Here is a 16,917-nt window from a genome sequence, read left to right on the forward strand (position 1 = left end):
GCCTGGTCTGCCAAGCACGGGCAGGGCCACTACATTACATACACAGCCCATTGGGTCAACCTGGTGACCGATGGCAGCAAGCAGGGAGTACGTGGCTGCGCAGAGGACCGACTTGTCACACCTCCACGGCTTGCAGGCAGGCCTCCAGCCACCTCCTCTCCACCTGCTATCACCGCTTCGCTGTCGTCATCCTCCTCCTCCTCCTTGGCTGGTGCCGCCATCTCCTCCCCAGCTACACAGCCCCAGCACCCCAGGGCCTATGCTGCATGCCAGGTGCGACGGTGTCATGCAGTGTTAGACATGTCTTGCCTGAAAGCAGAGAGTCACACTGGAGCAGCTCTCCTGGCTGCTCTTAACAAACAGGTGGAGCAATGGCTGACCCCGCACAAGCTTGAGATCGGCAACGTGGTGTGTGACAACGGCAGCAATCTCATTGCTGCGTTGAATTTGGGAAAGCTGACACACATACCCTGCATGGCACATGTGCTTAATCTGGTCGTGCAAAGATTTGTGTCCAAGTACCCAGGCTTAGAGGACGTCCTGAAGCAGGCCAGGAAGTTGTGTGGGCATTTCAGGCGCTCTTACAAGGCCATGGCACGCTTTGCAGAGATTCAGCGTAGAAACAACTTGCCGGTGAGACGCCTGATTTGCGATAGCCCGACTCGCTGGAATTCCACCCTGCTGATGTTCTCTCGCCTGCTAGACCAGGAGAAAGCCGTCACCCACTACCTGTATCATTACAGTACAAGGACACAATCTGGGAGGATGGGGATGTTGTGGCCCAACAACTGGACACTGATGCGAAATGCATGCAGGGTCATGGAGCCCTTTGAGGAGGTGACCAAACTGGTGAGTCGCGATGAGGGCACCATCAGCGACTTGATCCCCCTACGCCTACTTCCTGGAGCGTGCCGTGCGTAGAGTGGTGGATACAGCTGTGGAGGAGCGTGAACAAGAAGAGTTAGGGCAGCAGGATTCATTGGAGCCATTTACACACGAACCCGATGTTTCCACAACACCGGCGGCAACACAGAGGGGGGAGGAGGAGGAAGAAGAGGAGTCGTGTGGGGAAGGAGAGGAGTCAGACTCTGATGATGGTGATGATGAGGAAGGTGTTTCTGTGGAGGAGGAAGAGGCGGCGGAAGGAGAACAACCGCGGCAGCCATCACAGGGGGCTTCTGCTGCTCCATGTTCCCGTGGTATTGTTCGTGGCTGGGGGGAGGAAGAGGAGTTGCGTCCCGTCACTGAGGAAGAGCAAGAGGAGATGGAGAGTACCTCTGCATCCAGCTTTGTGCAGATGTCCTCTTTCATGTTGTCCAGCCTGTTGAGGGACCCCCGTATCAAAAAACTCAAGACGAATGACCTGTACTGGGTGGCCACGCTACTAGACCCTCGGTACAGGCACAAAGTGGCGGACCTCTTACCAACTCAACAAAAGGCGGAAAGGATGCAGCACTTGCAGAACAAGCTGTCGATGATGCTTTACAATGCGTTTAAGGGTGATGTCACTGCACAACGCAATCAAGGTACCACTGGCAGTAACCCTCCTCCTCCCAAGTCCACGCAGGCAAGAACAGGACGCTCCAGCGATCTCAGGGTGATGTCGGACATGCGGACGTTCTTTAGTCCAACTCCTCGCCATAGTCCTTCCGGATCCACCCTCCACCAACGCCTGGACCGGCAGGTAGCCGACTACCTGGCCTTGAGTGTGGATGTAGACTCTGCGAAAAGCAACGATGAACCCTTGGACTACTGGTTGCGCAGGCTTGACCTGTGGCCAGAGCTGTCCCAATTTGCCATACAACTTCTCTCTTGCCCTGCCGCAAGCGTCCTGTCAGAAAGGACCTTCAGTGCAGCTGGAGGCATAGTTACTGAGAAGAGAAGTCGCCTAAGTCACGACAGTGTTCAGTACCTGACCTTTATCAAAATGAATGAGGAATGGATCACGGAGGGCTACTGCACGACCGAAGACTAAGTCAGTCCACTCCCCACACACAGCATCTCTGCCTGCAGGCCGCTTGACTGCCTTCTCCGCCACTACCAACAGGGTCCAGGACTCTAGGCGGATTCCTGAATTTTTAAGGCCGCTGCTAGCAGCGGCCGCTACACTAATTTTTCTGGTGCGTGTACATGTGCCCATCCCCCTTCGTGATCATTACCTTGCCGCGGTGAAGGGGCTTGCGCATCACAATGAAGCAATGACCGCCGGCTATTTGAGTGTCTCGGGTGGGGGTGGCACACAAAAGATATTAAGGTCGTTGCTTCATTGTGGTCAGACCAAATTTGATCAGCTGGAAAGTCACTGTTTTGTCATTCAGCTACATCAGCCGGGCAAGCATATGGGCTGAAAAGCCACCATCACCTGCACTCTCGTCACGGTGCGCACCAGTCCAGCACGGCCGTCACTACACAAACGGCTGTTTGCAGTCACTGCATACCTTTCACTGCATCTGTGACTGCACATTATACCTGGCAGTCAGTGCATAACTTGCACTTGAATGGATACACTTTCAAACAATTTAAAAATACAACCATCTAAACTTTCAAACAATTTAAAAATACAACCATCTAAACTTTCAAACAATTTAAAAATACAACCATCTATCATTTTCAAAAAATTAAAAAAAAGGGCAAAAAAACTTGCCCTCCGTAAAACATTCTTGGCAAATGCTTTCGACTTGGTTTGTCTTCCGCTGGCTCAAGGGTCCATCTGACCACAGATGCCTGGTCGGCAAAGCACGGTCAGGGCAGCTACAGCATGGGTCTCAGCAGGCTCCCACTTCGGGCCGGAATCCAACCTTCATTCCCCGCGGTGACAATGGCAGACTTGCCCTCCATAACGGATTCCCGTTAAAGGATTTAAAGTTAGTTCATTTCAATTAGGGCCGCAAAAGGTCCTCCTGAGTCCTGTATTGTTATTTTTGGTCACTACCTCGGGGCGGGCGTGCATGCCTACCTGCTGCCCTCCTTGGATGTGTAGTGGTAGCCGTTTCTCAGGCTCCACACCGGATTCTATCCCTCATTCCCCGGCCGATACCCGGGGTCACAAATGACAGACTTGCCCGCCTCCATATGATTCTCGTGAAAGGAATGTGGTGTCATCTTTGCCCGCCATAACTGGTTCTCGTTAAAGGATTTGAAGTACATTCATTTCAAATACACAGCAGGGCCTCGAAAGTCCGCCTCCTGTATTGTTATTTTTGGTCACTACCTCAGGGCGGGCGTGCATGCCTACCTGCTGCCCTCCTTGGATGTGTAGTGGGAGCCGTTTCTCAGGCTCCACACCGGATTCCATCCCTCATTCCCCGGCCATTACCCGGGGTCACAAATGACAGACTTGCCCGCCTCCATATGATTCTCGTGAAAGGAATGTGGTGCCATCTTTGCCTGCCATAACTGGTTCTCGTTAAAGGATTTAAAGTACATTCATTTCAAATACACAGCAGGGCCTCGAAAGTCCTCCTCCTGTATTGTTATTTTTGGTCACTACCTCGGGGCGGGCGGGCGTGCTTGCCTGCCCGCTGCCCTCCTTGGATGTGTAGTGGTAGCCGTTGCTCAGGCTCCACACCGGATTCAAACCTCTCATTCCCCGGCCATTACCCGGGGTCACAATGGCAGACTTGCCCGCCTCCACAGGATTCTCATTGTAGCGGTACTGAACAAGTACACAGCAAGTAGAAAATGTAAATTAAAAACAAAACGTAAGCTTTTTAACAATGCCATGGAAAGTTGAGAAGGAAGTCACACATTACCTGACATCACTGAGTGAGGAAGAGCAATCACGCCATGTTGCGCAGTAGTCCAGCATGGCCGTCACTACACAAACAGCTGTTTGCGGTGCGTTACACAGTGAGTTTGGTGTGTCAGTGTGAAGCAGTACTCTAATTACACTCCCTGTTTGATGTATACACATGCAAGATGTTTGAAAGCACGTTAGGCCTGCAATTTAGCATTCAATGTGATTTCTGCCCTTAAAACGCTGCTTTGCGTAATATCCAGATTTTTCACCGGGACTTTTGGCATGTATCCCACTCCGCCATGCCCCCCTCCAGGTGTTAGACCCCTTGAAACATCTTTTCCATCACTTTTGTGGCCAGCATAATTTTTTCTATTTTTCAAAGTTCGCCTCCCCATTGAAGTCTATTGCGGTTCGCAAATTTTTCCGCGAACCGAACCTTCTGCGGAAGTTCGCGAACCCGGTTCGCGAACCGAAAATCGGAGGTTCGCGACATCTCTTATTATATACTAGCAGACCCAAGCCCATTTAAAAACGGGCTCTAGGGTCTGTTTCTCGCCCATCCGCGCACACTCGCAGCACACATGCGCACGTGCATCCGCCTCGTGCACACCTGGCCGCCCGCACACACGCCCACCCGGCTCCCTGGCCCCGTCCTCCTGTCTCTGTGAGGCTGGGTCCATGCTGCGCACATGCGCAGTAGCAAAAAGCACGGACCAAGCTACACAGGGAAAGAGTGACACAGGGACACAGGGGTTTTATTATAGAGGATTATTATTATATTATAGTATATTTAAAACTGTATCTGAAGGTGGACTTTAACAAAAATAAATGAAGAGGGGATTTGGTGCATATATACGCACATAAATATATATTTCTTGTGTAATATATTAATATATAATTAATTCTGTGATTTATAGGCAGAATCTTGGCGAAAACATCCTTTATCATTGGGTGGAGAAGATAAGAGAATTCTTGGTGGAGAAATCTAAGACTTCTGCTCCAGGTTGTTATATGGTGGATGTATATTGGTGTCCATTTTTTTAAATAAGAGCTATGCCAGGCTTTTAAGAACAGCCAAGACTTCCTGTCATGGTGGTCATGTGATGTCAGCAATCCCTGTTTTTCACTCGAGCCTGCACTTATCTCTGAGTCTGAGACCTCAGGCTTTCTTTTGTGCCTGCCCTTATCTCTGAGTCTGAGACCTAATGCCTGGTACACACCATACAATTTTCTGTTATATTTTTCTGTTAGATTCTCTGTTTTAAGGGGCCCATACACCTAACAATTTTCTCACCGATATACAGCAGATTCGATCACTGTGATCGAATCTGCTGTGAAATCATTGCGCAAACGCTGACAGAACGATCGAATTCCATCCGAAATCAATCGTTCCCATCGATTCCTGTCGATCCGTCCCTGCGGAAGATTTCCCTCGATCGCCGGTGGGTCGGGAGTGCGTCGATAGCGGCGTTCGAATGCCCGACGACCGACGATAGCTGCAATACATTACCTGCTCCGCCGGAGCGAGTCCCCCGGTCTCGGCTGGGCTCCGGCAGGTTTCACTGAACTTCCTGTCCCGGCAGGAAGTTTAAACAGTAGAGTGCCCTCTACTGTTTAAACTTCCCCCGGATAGGAAGTTCAGTGAAGCCAGCCAGACTCAGAGCCCAGCGCAGAGAAGAGACAGCGGAGACCAGGGGACTCGCGTCGGCCAGATCAGGTAATGTATAGCTGGCGGGCTTCAGCAGCGGCAGCTTCACAGATTGTGACCGGTTTCATGCTGAAATCGATTCACAGTCTGTTTGCAATAAAGGCAGCCATACGATCCCTCTGTAATCAGATTTAATCAGAGAGGGATCATCTTTTGGTTGATCTGATGGCAAATCGACCAGTGTATGGCTACCTTAAGATTATTTTCTGGTCATTATCTCTGGGGCATTGTCTTCTGGTTATCTCCTGCTGAGTAGAACAATGCCTAATTGCTAGGCAGATAGATGGTTAGATAGATAATTTCCAACATGTTGGAAATTATCTATCTGGCAGGTAAATCTAACAGAAAATGTAACAGAAAATTGTATGGTGTGTACCTAGCATTAAGGCTAGGTGTTGTGGCTTCCCAGTGTCCTCTAGAGAATCACAGCTTTCTAGTTCCCATGCCATTGTGTTTCTCCATTCAACTTTCCATCATTGTTTGTGCCAGGTTTACAGTGCCTCCAAAGTGTTTTCTGGCTTTACAGGGCATCCACAATGTGTTTCAGATTTCTAGTTCACTAACAGTGTTTCCCAAATTTTGCAGAACGTACTGCATTGTGCCCCCAGCTCTATGATGTTTTGCTGCTGAAAGGACCTGGTACCACACTAACAGAAATAGGAGAACTTCCTTCAGAGATAAGTGCAGACACAAAAATAAGCCTGAGGTCTCAGACTCAGAGATAAATGCTGGCATAAAAATAAGCCTAAAGGCTCGTACACACGTGTGACTGACGCCAACGACGGGTCCGTTGGCACCTCCCGCTAGGCGGGTTTTCAGCAGACAGTACAGCGTGTGTACAGTCTGTCGGCGGACTGATAAGGCTGTTTCTGAACGATCCGCCCAGTGGGAGGTGCTGACGGATCCGTCGTTGGCTTCAGTCACACGTGTGTACGAGCCTTTAGGCTTATTTTTATGCCAGCATTTATCTCTGAGTCTGAGACCTCAGGCTTATTTTTGTGTCTGCACTTATCTCTGAAGGAAGTTCTCCTATTTCTGTTAATGTGGTACCAGGTCCTTTCAGCAGCAAAACATCATAGAGCTGGGGGCACAATGCAGGGGGTTCTGCAAAATTTGTGAAACACTGTTAGTGAACTAGAAATCTGAAACACATTGTGGATGCCCTGTAAAGCCAGAAAACACTTTGGAGGCACTGTAAACCTGGCACAAACAATGATGGAAAGTTGAATGGAGAAACACAATGGCATGGGAACTAGAAAGCTGTGATGTGTATAGAGTACACTGGGAAACCACAACACCACTGGAAGTCACTAAAACATTGACATGGACACATAATATTGGTGAATATATGTAATTCAACCCACTTTTGTCTTCAGCCATTAACTAATCCCATACGTCCTGCATATCCTACAAGGGTTACTTGGCAATCTTTGCCCCTTTAAGCCATCTTTTCTCAGTTCTCCCATGAAGGTTTTTGTTATATTCTCCTCCATTATGGAACATGGAAAAAATAGCTGATAATGGCTGATAATTTCAACCTGTTTAATTCACACCGTTCCATACACCAACATTACACTTAATAAATATATATATATATATATATATCATTTCAATACAACATATCATCATATTATCTTCCTCAATTTTCAAAATTACAAAATAAACAAAAACCATAAAGAAGCCCCACCCTCTACTCTCCCCAATCTTCAAATCTACAACTCCTAAAGAATTCAACATTATTAGAATTTCTTCTCTAAAGATCCCCTCCCCCAATTACCATCCAAAGTACTACATAAAAAAAATTATAATCATTTCTAATTACAGGAAGCTCCTTCCCCTCGGAGCAGTTAATTGAAGCGCAAGTTGAAATGGGCGCAGCTATTCCGCCAATGTATTTATCGGCTACATCTCTCTCTCATGGCGCAGACTGCATGATATGGGCGCAGTAAACGGCTATGCTGTGCGTATGCCGCTCCAACTCAAAGGGACTGCATGATATGGGCGCAGTAAACGGCTATGCTGTGCGTATGCCGCTCCAACTCAAGGGAACTTCTCTCCTGCAGCAGGGCATTTAGCGGCTATATTCTCCGCTGTCATCAGACTAAAAAAAACAGCTATATAAAGAAAACGGCTATAAGTAGTAACTATTATGCGGCAGATGCTATTCTCCACTATCATAAGGATGTATAGCTATTATGCAAGCGGCTATATAATAATCGTAAAATAACAATGCTATGCACCAGCCCACTCCAATTAGCTGCCTGGGGAACACAAAAGCTCAGCCCTGCACTTCAGGTTAAAACAACAGTTCAAAGGCTGGCTGGTTCAAGCTGAGCCTCGGAGGGCTGCTGATAGCGGAGCCGTAGTGTCCGCTATCACTCCTGCTTGCAGCTCGTTAAGCACATTATGTAGTGTGTATATCACTTATGTGTTTACTATTAGCTACAACTTCAAGCAGGAGTGATAGCTAGACCCTGACGGGCTCGGCTATCAGCAGCCCACCGAACTCACTCAGCTTGAACCAGCCAGCCTTTTGGTGCCTGCTGTAACCGCTATTATTCTCCTCTAATTTTAAAAGCACACTAAATTGACTGTCTGGCTAACTTTTCCCTTACAACATTGTGATAACCATTATTAATCTTCTCTATTACCAAAAGCACAGTAATAACAGATATTATTGTCCTAACCGCTAGTATCCACCTCTATTTCTAATGCCCACTGTTACAACACACAAGTATATATCACTTTACTATTCCTGCCATTCCTATAATACTATTCCTGCCATTATTATAATACTATTCCAGCCATTCCTATAATACTATTACAGTCATTCGTATAACCGCTATTAATTATTGGAAATATTGGAAATAATTTCTGAACAATATACACTGCGCACTATTTATAGTTACTGCTTTAAGCATATACGGCATACCCATATTTCACATTTCACAATCCTTAATTAGTGCCAAGAATAGTCACTGAACACACAGCACAAGTATTTCATTAGCGACTAGAACCCTGAAATCCTTAATTACCGGCAATTGTTACTGATCATCATCCACATTACAAGATCCTTAAATAGCCATAAATTCCCACTATTGCGGCAAATATATGGGATGGAACTACAGCATCCTATTTATTGTGCATACATTATGCATACCATACTGCTGCTTGCTCATAAGTTACACTGTTAGGCCTCGTTCACATCAGGGCCGTTTCTGTGCGCTTTCCACAGCGCACTGCCCTGTGCGTTCAGCAAGGTATTGATTTTTCCATGTAACTAAATGTAGCTGGTTCACATCTATGCGCTGCGCTGAGCAGCGTTACAGAAACGTAGTGTTGCAGGCATTTCTGTGCGTTGAGCTGGAAAGCGCACAGCACATGCAAGTGAATGGGTCCGCTTTTTTAGCGCATAGAAGCGCGTACAAGCGCTTAGAAGCGCATGCGTTTTTTACCCCTAATTGGAGAAAAAAATACATTTACATACAAAAACAAAGTTTTATTGACAACTGCTGCTGCTACAGTAAGCAAAACGTGCTTTAAAGAAGCGCAGCGCAACGCACAGAAACGCGGACTAAAGCGCGCACAAGCGCATGCGTTTTTTACCATGCGCTTTAACACGTTTTTCAGCGCAGCAGATGTGAACGAGGCCTAACACTGCTTTGGACAAAGTATGCCAAGTGACACCTGCAGCAAACATATTACATTTAATTACAGGTGATTGTACACAACTGGTAACATTGTAAAAATATAGCACACTATTTATGGTGGCCACTTATTGCTTCCCCATGTGGTACACTACAAAATCCTTAGTGGCAAATCCTTAATTATTAACTTTAATTCTAAATCATTCATTACCGGCAATTATAAAGCACACTATATACAGTATATAATTAATGTACAGGACACTATTCAACGTTCTTCCTCCAGCACTATCCACATTCCTTTTTGCAGTATTCTGCCTCTCCTCTGCCGCTATATAATCCCGACTCTGTAGGTAGAAGCCCTGATTATCCCCTGGCTGGAAAACACACACAGTGTACAGAGGGGTGAGAGCAGAGTACCCTCACCTTATTGCAGCATGTCACTTTTACATCACAAGATAAAAGCTGTCTTCAGGATCATCACAAAGCTTATGCAAACAAGCCTTAACGGGCTATTTGTTTTTGTTTTTTTAATGTAAACTACCATAAGATAACCAGCATATACAACTACAAAGCAACTGTGTGGCTTTTGAAAACAGGTTTGTATTGAAATCAACATAAAATGTAGCGAGTTAATGTGCTCACGGAAGCTCTCAGCAGCTAAGCTCAGCTCTCAGCTCTCCACAAGGCCAGGCAAACCCCTGCACTTTATATGGTGGGATTCATGGAGTGGAAGATTGTTATGTAGAGGGGGCCTGTGACAGAATGTACAACCCCTATTAGAGGCCCGTTAATTAGTTAGCCTGTAAAGACTAAAGGGGGGGGGGGGGGGGGGCTAAATAAATAAACATCAGTGTATAGAATTGCATTTTATGGCTGAGAATCCGAGTTTAATAACATGCAGTAGTTCTTAGAATGAATGTCTGATACCGTCCAATAGTCAGACACCGGTGGAATACAGCAACATACAGGATCCAGAACTTATATAGGGGTTTGTAAAAGTGTGATCTTTTAATCATCTCTGATCTTCCTGCATGATTCACATTGATATATATTTACATTTAACCCTACACGAATATTCCGTGTATAATTATGTTCTCATCACTCAGATATGCAACGTGAACACAGACCTGTATACATTACTTTTCCATATAATATATACAGATCTACTGTATATGCAGGCTTGTAGACACTGCTGTCCTGTACATTATCATCAAAGCCTGCGGGACAGATGTAGGGATTGTCTCCTGATATTGCCCGTTTCCTCAGCAGAGTCGGCATGTGAGGTATATAGATAGGTAGGTGCACCATCGTAATAGAGGGGGAGGGGCCGCAGGGAGGGCAGCCGACCTCTCCCTTCCTATATTGCGGCTATATGTGTATATTTAGCGTCGGAAACATTAATAGGTTATCTCGCTGTAATGGAGGGGGTGAGCCACAGAGAGGGCAGCCCGACCTCTCCCTCCCTTCTCTCCCCGCGCCGCCCTCCCTGCTCCGTTCTAGGACTCCCAGTAATGCGCACCGACATAGGGAAGCGATGTAAATACCTACCTCACCTCCAATTGCCGCTCACTCGCCGCCGGTCTGCTCCTCTCTGCATAGCCGCTGTACACAGCAGCGGCTATGCAGAGAGGAGCAGACCGGCGGCGAGTGAGCGGCAATTGGAGGTGAGGTAGGTATTTACATCGCTTCCCTATGTCGGTGCGCATTACTGGGAGTCCTAGAACGGAGCAGGGAGGGCGGCGCGGGGAGAGAAGGGAGGGAGAGGTCGGGCTGCCCTCTCTGTGGCTCACCCCCTCCATTACAGCGAGATAACCTAATAATGTTTCCGACGCTAAATATACACATATAGCCGCAATATAGGAAGGGAGAGGTCTGCTGCCCTCCCTGCGGCTGCTGCTCAGGCTCCTTTCTCCATTACAGCACATAACCGATACATACAGCGGCTATAGCCGCTACATAACAAGCACGATAATCGCGCCCAATTCAACAAGCGGCTAATTCAAATGTACGCCCTTCCCCTACATCTCCACCATATCTCCATACTCCTTCGTATCTTGAAATTCACTCCATTTTCCCCATTTAACATTAAATGCCACCAATCTATCCTGCTGCAACAACATTATACTTTTACTGGAGGAATATTAGTAATATGTTCTGCTTCTGCAACATTGTGTGTACTCAGGGTGATTGTGTGGTAATGATCACAGCTATTCTCTCTTTACAGGTCCAAGGCTGAAAGCCACAACAGAAGAAGCTGCAGCAGATGACAACGACCTAGCCTCCGGTTCTCAGATGCTGAATGAATTATTTGCTTCCTCAGTTGTTATTGGGCATTTTGAAGCATTTGAAGGTACTTTCCATTTCTTTTTTTTTTTTTTTTTCTTTCCTTTTGTACCAGTCAAACTATATAAGTACAGTGTAAGTAGTAGAACTAGTAGAGGAATAGAACTCTGGCCAAAACATTTTGGAAAGGCAAAGGGCTTTATTCACAAAGCGGTGCTAACTGTTAGCACTCCTGTGAAAACCCCCTTAGCACGTCTAAACGAGCTTTTCGCGCGCTAAACTTTATGCGCGTAAAACTTTACGCGGCACTTCACAGAGCGCAGGTCGCTCCGCACGAAGTGCCCATTAAAGCCTATGGGACTTAGCGTGCGCATAAAACTTTGATCTGATTGAGAAATCCGGTGCTAACCTACTTAGCACCCTGGTTAGCACGTCTAAAGACTTTAGACGTGCTAAGTAGGTTAGCACCGCTTTGTAAATCTAGCCCAAAGTGTTTTTGTTTTAATTGCTGTCTGGGATCTCACTGTGGATATTTCCCTTAATTTTCTCCTGGTGACAAAAGATAATGAGATGGGAAATTCAGGATTCTCCTTAACTGGACCCAAATGTCTGTAAAAAATATGAAGGGGGTTTTAGCACTTTCAATCCACATATTTAAAAGAAAGGAATGGATTTTGTATATGTAGAGATGTATGTCTTTACATATTCTTGCTGGAAATGGTCCCAGGAACTGAGGGGATTTTTTCAGTGAAAACCCCAATAGGTAAGTCATGCTAGCTGCCCATCTCACTTTATCTCTCCCCCGGTTTGTACTTTATTCATACATACACAAATAGTTGTCCAAGGCAAGAGTTCAGTTTGTGTAAGTACGCTGGCAGATTACCAGAAGAGTGCTCATATCGTATCTGTATGCTCTGCCATGCTTTCATTCCTATGGTAGCTTCTTGTGCAAATACAGATCACTAGATCTTGTAGAGCTTTTAAAGAACAACAGAAGTGAGAAGAATAAGGAGGCTGTCATTATTATTTCATATTAAGGAATACCAGTTGCCTGGATGTCCTGCTGATCCTCTGCCTCTAATACTTTTAGCCATAGACCCTGAACAAGCATATGCAGATCAGGTGTTTCTGACATTAGCTGCATGCTTGTTTCTGGTGTTATTCAGACTCTACTGCAGCCAAATAGATCAGCAGGGCTGTCAGGCAACTAGTATTGTTTAAAAGGAAATAAATATGGCTGCCTCCATGTTCTTCTCACTTCAGTTGTCCTGACGCATGCAGAAACTCAGTCTGGTCATCCAAGGTAGTAAGAAAAAAATCCGGACTAAAAAAACTAATTTTTTGCATGTTAACATTTAGAAATAGATTGCTGCACAAATACTGTGATAGTAATAATAATAATAATAATGCTAGTGTGACTTAAAGGGACCTGAGCACCTCTTACGTAAAAATATTTAAAACAAATCTCCCCCCAATGGAATTTTGTAAGTGATATGTGGTTTGTGGGGGCTGCGTTTAAATTAACTTGACTATGGGGGGCGCTGCTCCGTAGCCCCTAGTCTATACCAGGGCATTTTGTCTTATTACAGTTAATGCTGCATTGGGACTTTTCAAAGTGCCAGCTATGTCCAGCACATCTCTCCACACTAGGTGCATGCCTGGAGATGTATCATCCCTGGCCAAAAGTGCATGCCAGGAGATGTGGTGATTAATGTCTTTACATTTCCCAGCCAGAAGATGTAAAGACTACATCTCCCAGCATGCAGAAGTGGCCGGGATCGCTACATCCCTGGCATCTACAAAACTTTCCAGTATTTTCATTTCTTTATGTCATTGGTTTGGAAGACTGCACAAGTCGGGAATTAAGAATGTTGAAAATATTTCATATATATATAGATGGACCTGTGCCCATCCTGTAGAACTCTCTCCCACTGGCCAACAAGCTTGCCCCTCCTTCAACACCTTCAAACAAGCCCTCAAAACGCACCTCTTCAAGGAGGCCTGTCCCTCTTCAACGCTGCCCTAACTCTCTCTGGCGAGAACCTCTAAATGCCTTTCGTGCCACCACCCCCTCCATCTAGATTGTAAGCCTTTGGCAGGGCCCTCTCCCCTTGTGTATCATACTTGATTGTACGCTCTACCCAGGGTAATGTGAACTTGTATTATTGGGAATTCCACTCCAGTGTGTGATCTGGCATTGTTTTACTACTTGTATTGTGTATCTTATTGCTTATTACCTGTACTTGTGTTGTCCATCACCCATAATGTGTTGTCCATAATAATAATAGATTAATTTGTAAATGTTATTTTTTTTAAAGGAAAGTTTAGAAACACTGAAGTTTAAACCAATATCAATACAGTACAAAGGACACCAAATTAGTTTAAGCTTTAAAGAACCACTATCGTGAAAAATTGTAAATTTAAAATACATTGGTACACGTGCATATAAGATGTACTTTTCTCCCAGAGTAAAATGCACTGTAAATTACTTTTTTCGGTACTTTCGTATTATACGTCTGAAGAGTTTGGCAGTTCCTTGTTTAAGTTCTGTTTTCTCCACTACCAAGATTTAACCCTTTTTGAAAAGCTGAAAGTCCTGGCTTTCCATTACACCAGGTCTCGTGCTGTTGTAATGCTCCGTTGCCAAGTTAAAGTGTTTTGAAGGAGGGGTGTCCCCTGCATCTTGAGAGGTCAAGAGGGCGTATAGCTGGGCTGCTCCTTCGTATTAATAGAGTCTCCAGCCCCAGCCAGTAACACACAGAGAGAAGTCAGGAGGGTGTATAGCTTGTCTTCTCCTTCATCTTCTGTAATGAGACCCCTGCGACAAAAGACAACCTCCCGGGGGTGCTGCTGATCATCAATGTCAGGTTTGTCTGGTACTTCTGCAATCAAGCTTCATGCTTCCAAACCCTTTAACTTGGTAAAGGAGCATTACATTGACACGGGACCTGGTGTAATGGAAAGCCAGGACTTTCAGCTTTTCAAAAAGGGTTAAATCTTGGTAGTGGAGCAAACAGAACTTAAACAAGAAACTGCCAAACTCTTCAGACGGTATAATACGTAAGTACCCTTTTTTCTTATGTACATAAGATGTACGTTTCCCCCGGAGTAAAATGCCTTATACATTACTTTTGTCCTATGTCGCTGTCCCTTACAGTAAGTAGTAAAAATCTGATTGGTTTTGGATTAGTCCATCTCCTCATGGGGGAGCCTCAGTATTACCTTTATTCTTCACAAGCAAACAATCCTTTAAATCTATGCCAGTATACTGGCCAGCCTCCCCATTCATGTGCACAGAGTTATGGCAGTTGGACCTTAGCAACTGCTGTATGCACATTTTATAGGTATGCATATACATGTTTTACATTTTACAATTTTCATTGCCATAGTAGTCCATTAAATCTGCTGCTCATACATTTATATTTGAAAACGACATTAAAAGCAGTAAATCATGAGAAGTTTTTATCACTAAGCATGAAACTATCTGCTCTTAAGATGATGCTTTTTTTGCCGCGGTATGAATGATGACCAGTGCAAGCTTATACTGCCCTGCTGGAAATCATTATGCTAGCAATGATTACATGTTACTTCTGTTTTTTTTTTTTTTTTGTAGAATCAGAAAAGGAGGTGCCAACAATAGAACATGGCGAACCCATAAGTGACAGAAGAAGCACATTCCAGGCACACTTGGCACCTGTCACCACTCCCGCTCAGGTTAGTATGACAAGAAACCTATACATATACTCTCATTTTAAAGATGTGAAGTTTGTATGAAAAGTATGTATCATCTCATGTGATTGTGCAAAAAAATAAATCATGCCAAATTGTGTCACTGATGATCTCTAGAAGATGGTTAAAACTGAAATATTTGAAGGAAAGCTCCAAGCAGAGTGGAATAGACATGTTCATGTTTGGCTGAAAATAACAGGACAGACAGTTTCTCCCTTGAAGAATTTACCTCTTATTGCTGACACAACTATAGGGGTAAAAAATGGCTATTTTACAGATTTTGGGTTTTTCTTATATCACTTGCATTTGTGTATAGGTAGTCCCCGGGTAACAAACAAGATAGGGACAGTAGATTCGTTCTTAACCTGAATCAGTCCATAAGTCAGAACACTGTGCCATCTCTTTCCCCTGTACATCCTCTGTGCCTCCAGTGTCCCCCTCTGTCTCACCTCTGTTCCTCCACTGTGTTCTGTCTGTTCCCCTGTGCATTCAGTGTACTGCAGCTCAATGTAATTTTACCAGTTTAAAAAGCAATTTGTCCTTTGAATTTTTTTAAAATCAATTTTCTCAAAAGCTGCAGGGTCTTTTTGAAAAGAAAAAAAAAATATTCCCACAGAATCAAGTATCACAGTTTTGGCCTGTGCATATCGGCGGGTTGTTTTTAGGAAGTTAAAGTTAAGTTAAAGACTACAAATACTGCACATTTGTTATTTTATGTGCACTCAACTAAATTGTAATTAATTTCTTAAATATCTTTTAGTAAAACAGTATTTGTGTTCTTATCTAATATTCCACTTTTTATTGTGTTTGCTCTGATTTAAACTGATAAAAATGCCCATATGAATAAAGTTAAATATTGTTTTACATTTTATGTTCATTCCTTTTAATGCAGGTTAAGCTAGTGCTGAATAAATTATATGAAAACAAGAAAATTGCAAGTGCTACTCACAACATTTATGCATATAGGTACAGTATATGGTTGTTGTTATAGTCAGTATGTTTTATGCAAAGTCAATCGATCTTTCATTGGAAAGGAAATCAACATTCCTTACTCAGCAGAGCCAGATTTCCCATTAAAGGACAACTGACCTGGGAGGGATATGTAGGCTGCCATATTTATTCCCTAAGTGTACCGGAGTCAAAGCTCGGGGAACAAAATCAAATGCCTAAGAAGCGGGGAGCCTCTGGATCCTAATGAGGCTTTCCACTGTGTTGTCCGGTCCCCCGTTGCCGCTCGTGGACCCTCCAAAGATCTGACTGAGGCTGCGCTCTTCTTCAAGCATGAGCGTGGCTGTACTTCACCTGCACGAGTCCAGCTGTGCTTGCATAGACTGTATACATCTGCATAAAATGTACAGCAGAATAATTCAAATGTCACACAACCCTTTCCTGGCTTGAGTGCCTTCCACCACCATATACATGGATCATCCTAAGAAAACGACAGGATGTGGGTGGGAGTAGGCAGAAGTGGGGATGTAGACCCAAGGTTCCTGTTGCCATGGGAGCAGCGTATGTTTCACTTTTACCAGGGTAACACGCACATTGCTATGTTAACACATGTAGCATGTTAGGTTAATAGGGTAATGCTTACTGATCCCCTGAAGTTAGTACTGGTAGAATGTAACCACTGTCTTCTGCATCAGGCCCAAGATAAGCTATTTTTTGCAATAATTATTTAGAAATTTGAACATGTTAATAATGTAAATTAAAAGATAACCCCGTGTTTGAGAGGAATTTATTTTGACATTTTCAGAATAAAGATTACATTAAAAAAGAAAACACCTACTATACTTTAACTAATCCAAGAAATT

The 16,917-nt window shown here is 44.6% G+C and overlaps 1 protein-coding gene across 1 annotated transcript in view; it reads left to right on the top strand.

Moving 5' to 3' along the window:
• Positions 1–16,917, top strand: part of IMPACT (impact RWD domain protein) — a 52,796-nt gene that overhangs the window by 22,688 nt on the left and 13,191 nt on the right. The window contains exons 5-8 of the mRNA XM_068237282.1: positions 4,657–4,742; positions 11,319–11,444; positions 14,991–15,091; positions 15,999–16,072. Of these exons, the coding sequence (XP_068093383.1) occupies positions 4,657–4,742; positions 11,319–11,444; positions 14,991–15,091; positions 15,999–16,072 (387 nt within the window). The remainder of the gene's footprint in view (positions 1–4,656; positions 4,743–11,318; positions 11,445–14,990; positions 15,092–15,998; positions 16,073–16,917) is intronic.

Source organism: Hyperolius riggenbachi, chromosome 5 (assembly GCF_040937935.1).
Source record: "Hyperolius riggenbachi isolate aHypRig1 chromosome 5, aHypRig1.pri, whole genome shotgun sequence".
In the NCBI taxonomy this organism is placed as follows: Eukaryota; Metazoa; Chordata; class Amphibia; order Anura; family Hyperoliidae; genus Hyperolius; species Hyperolius riggenbachi.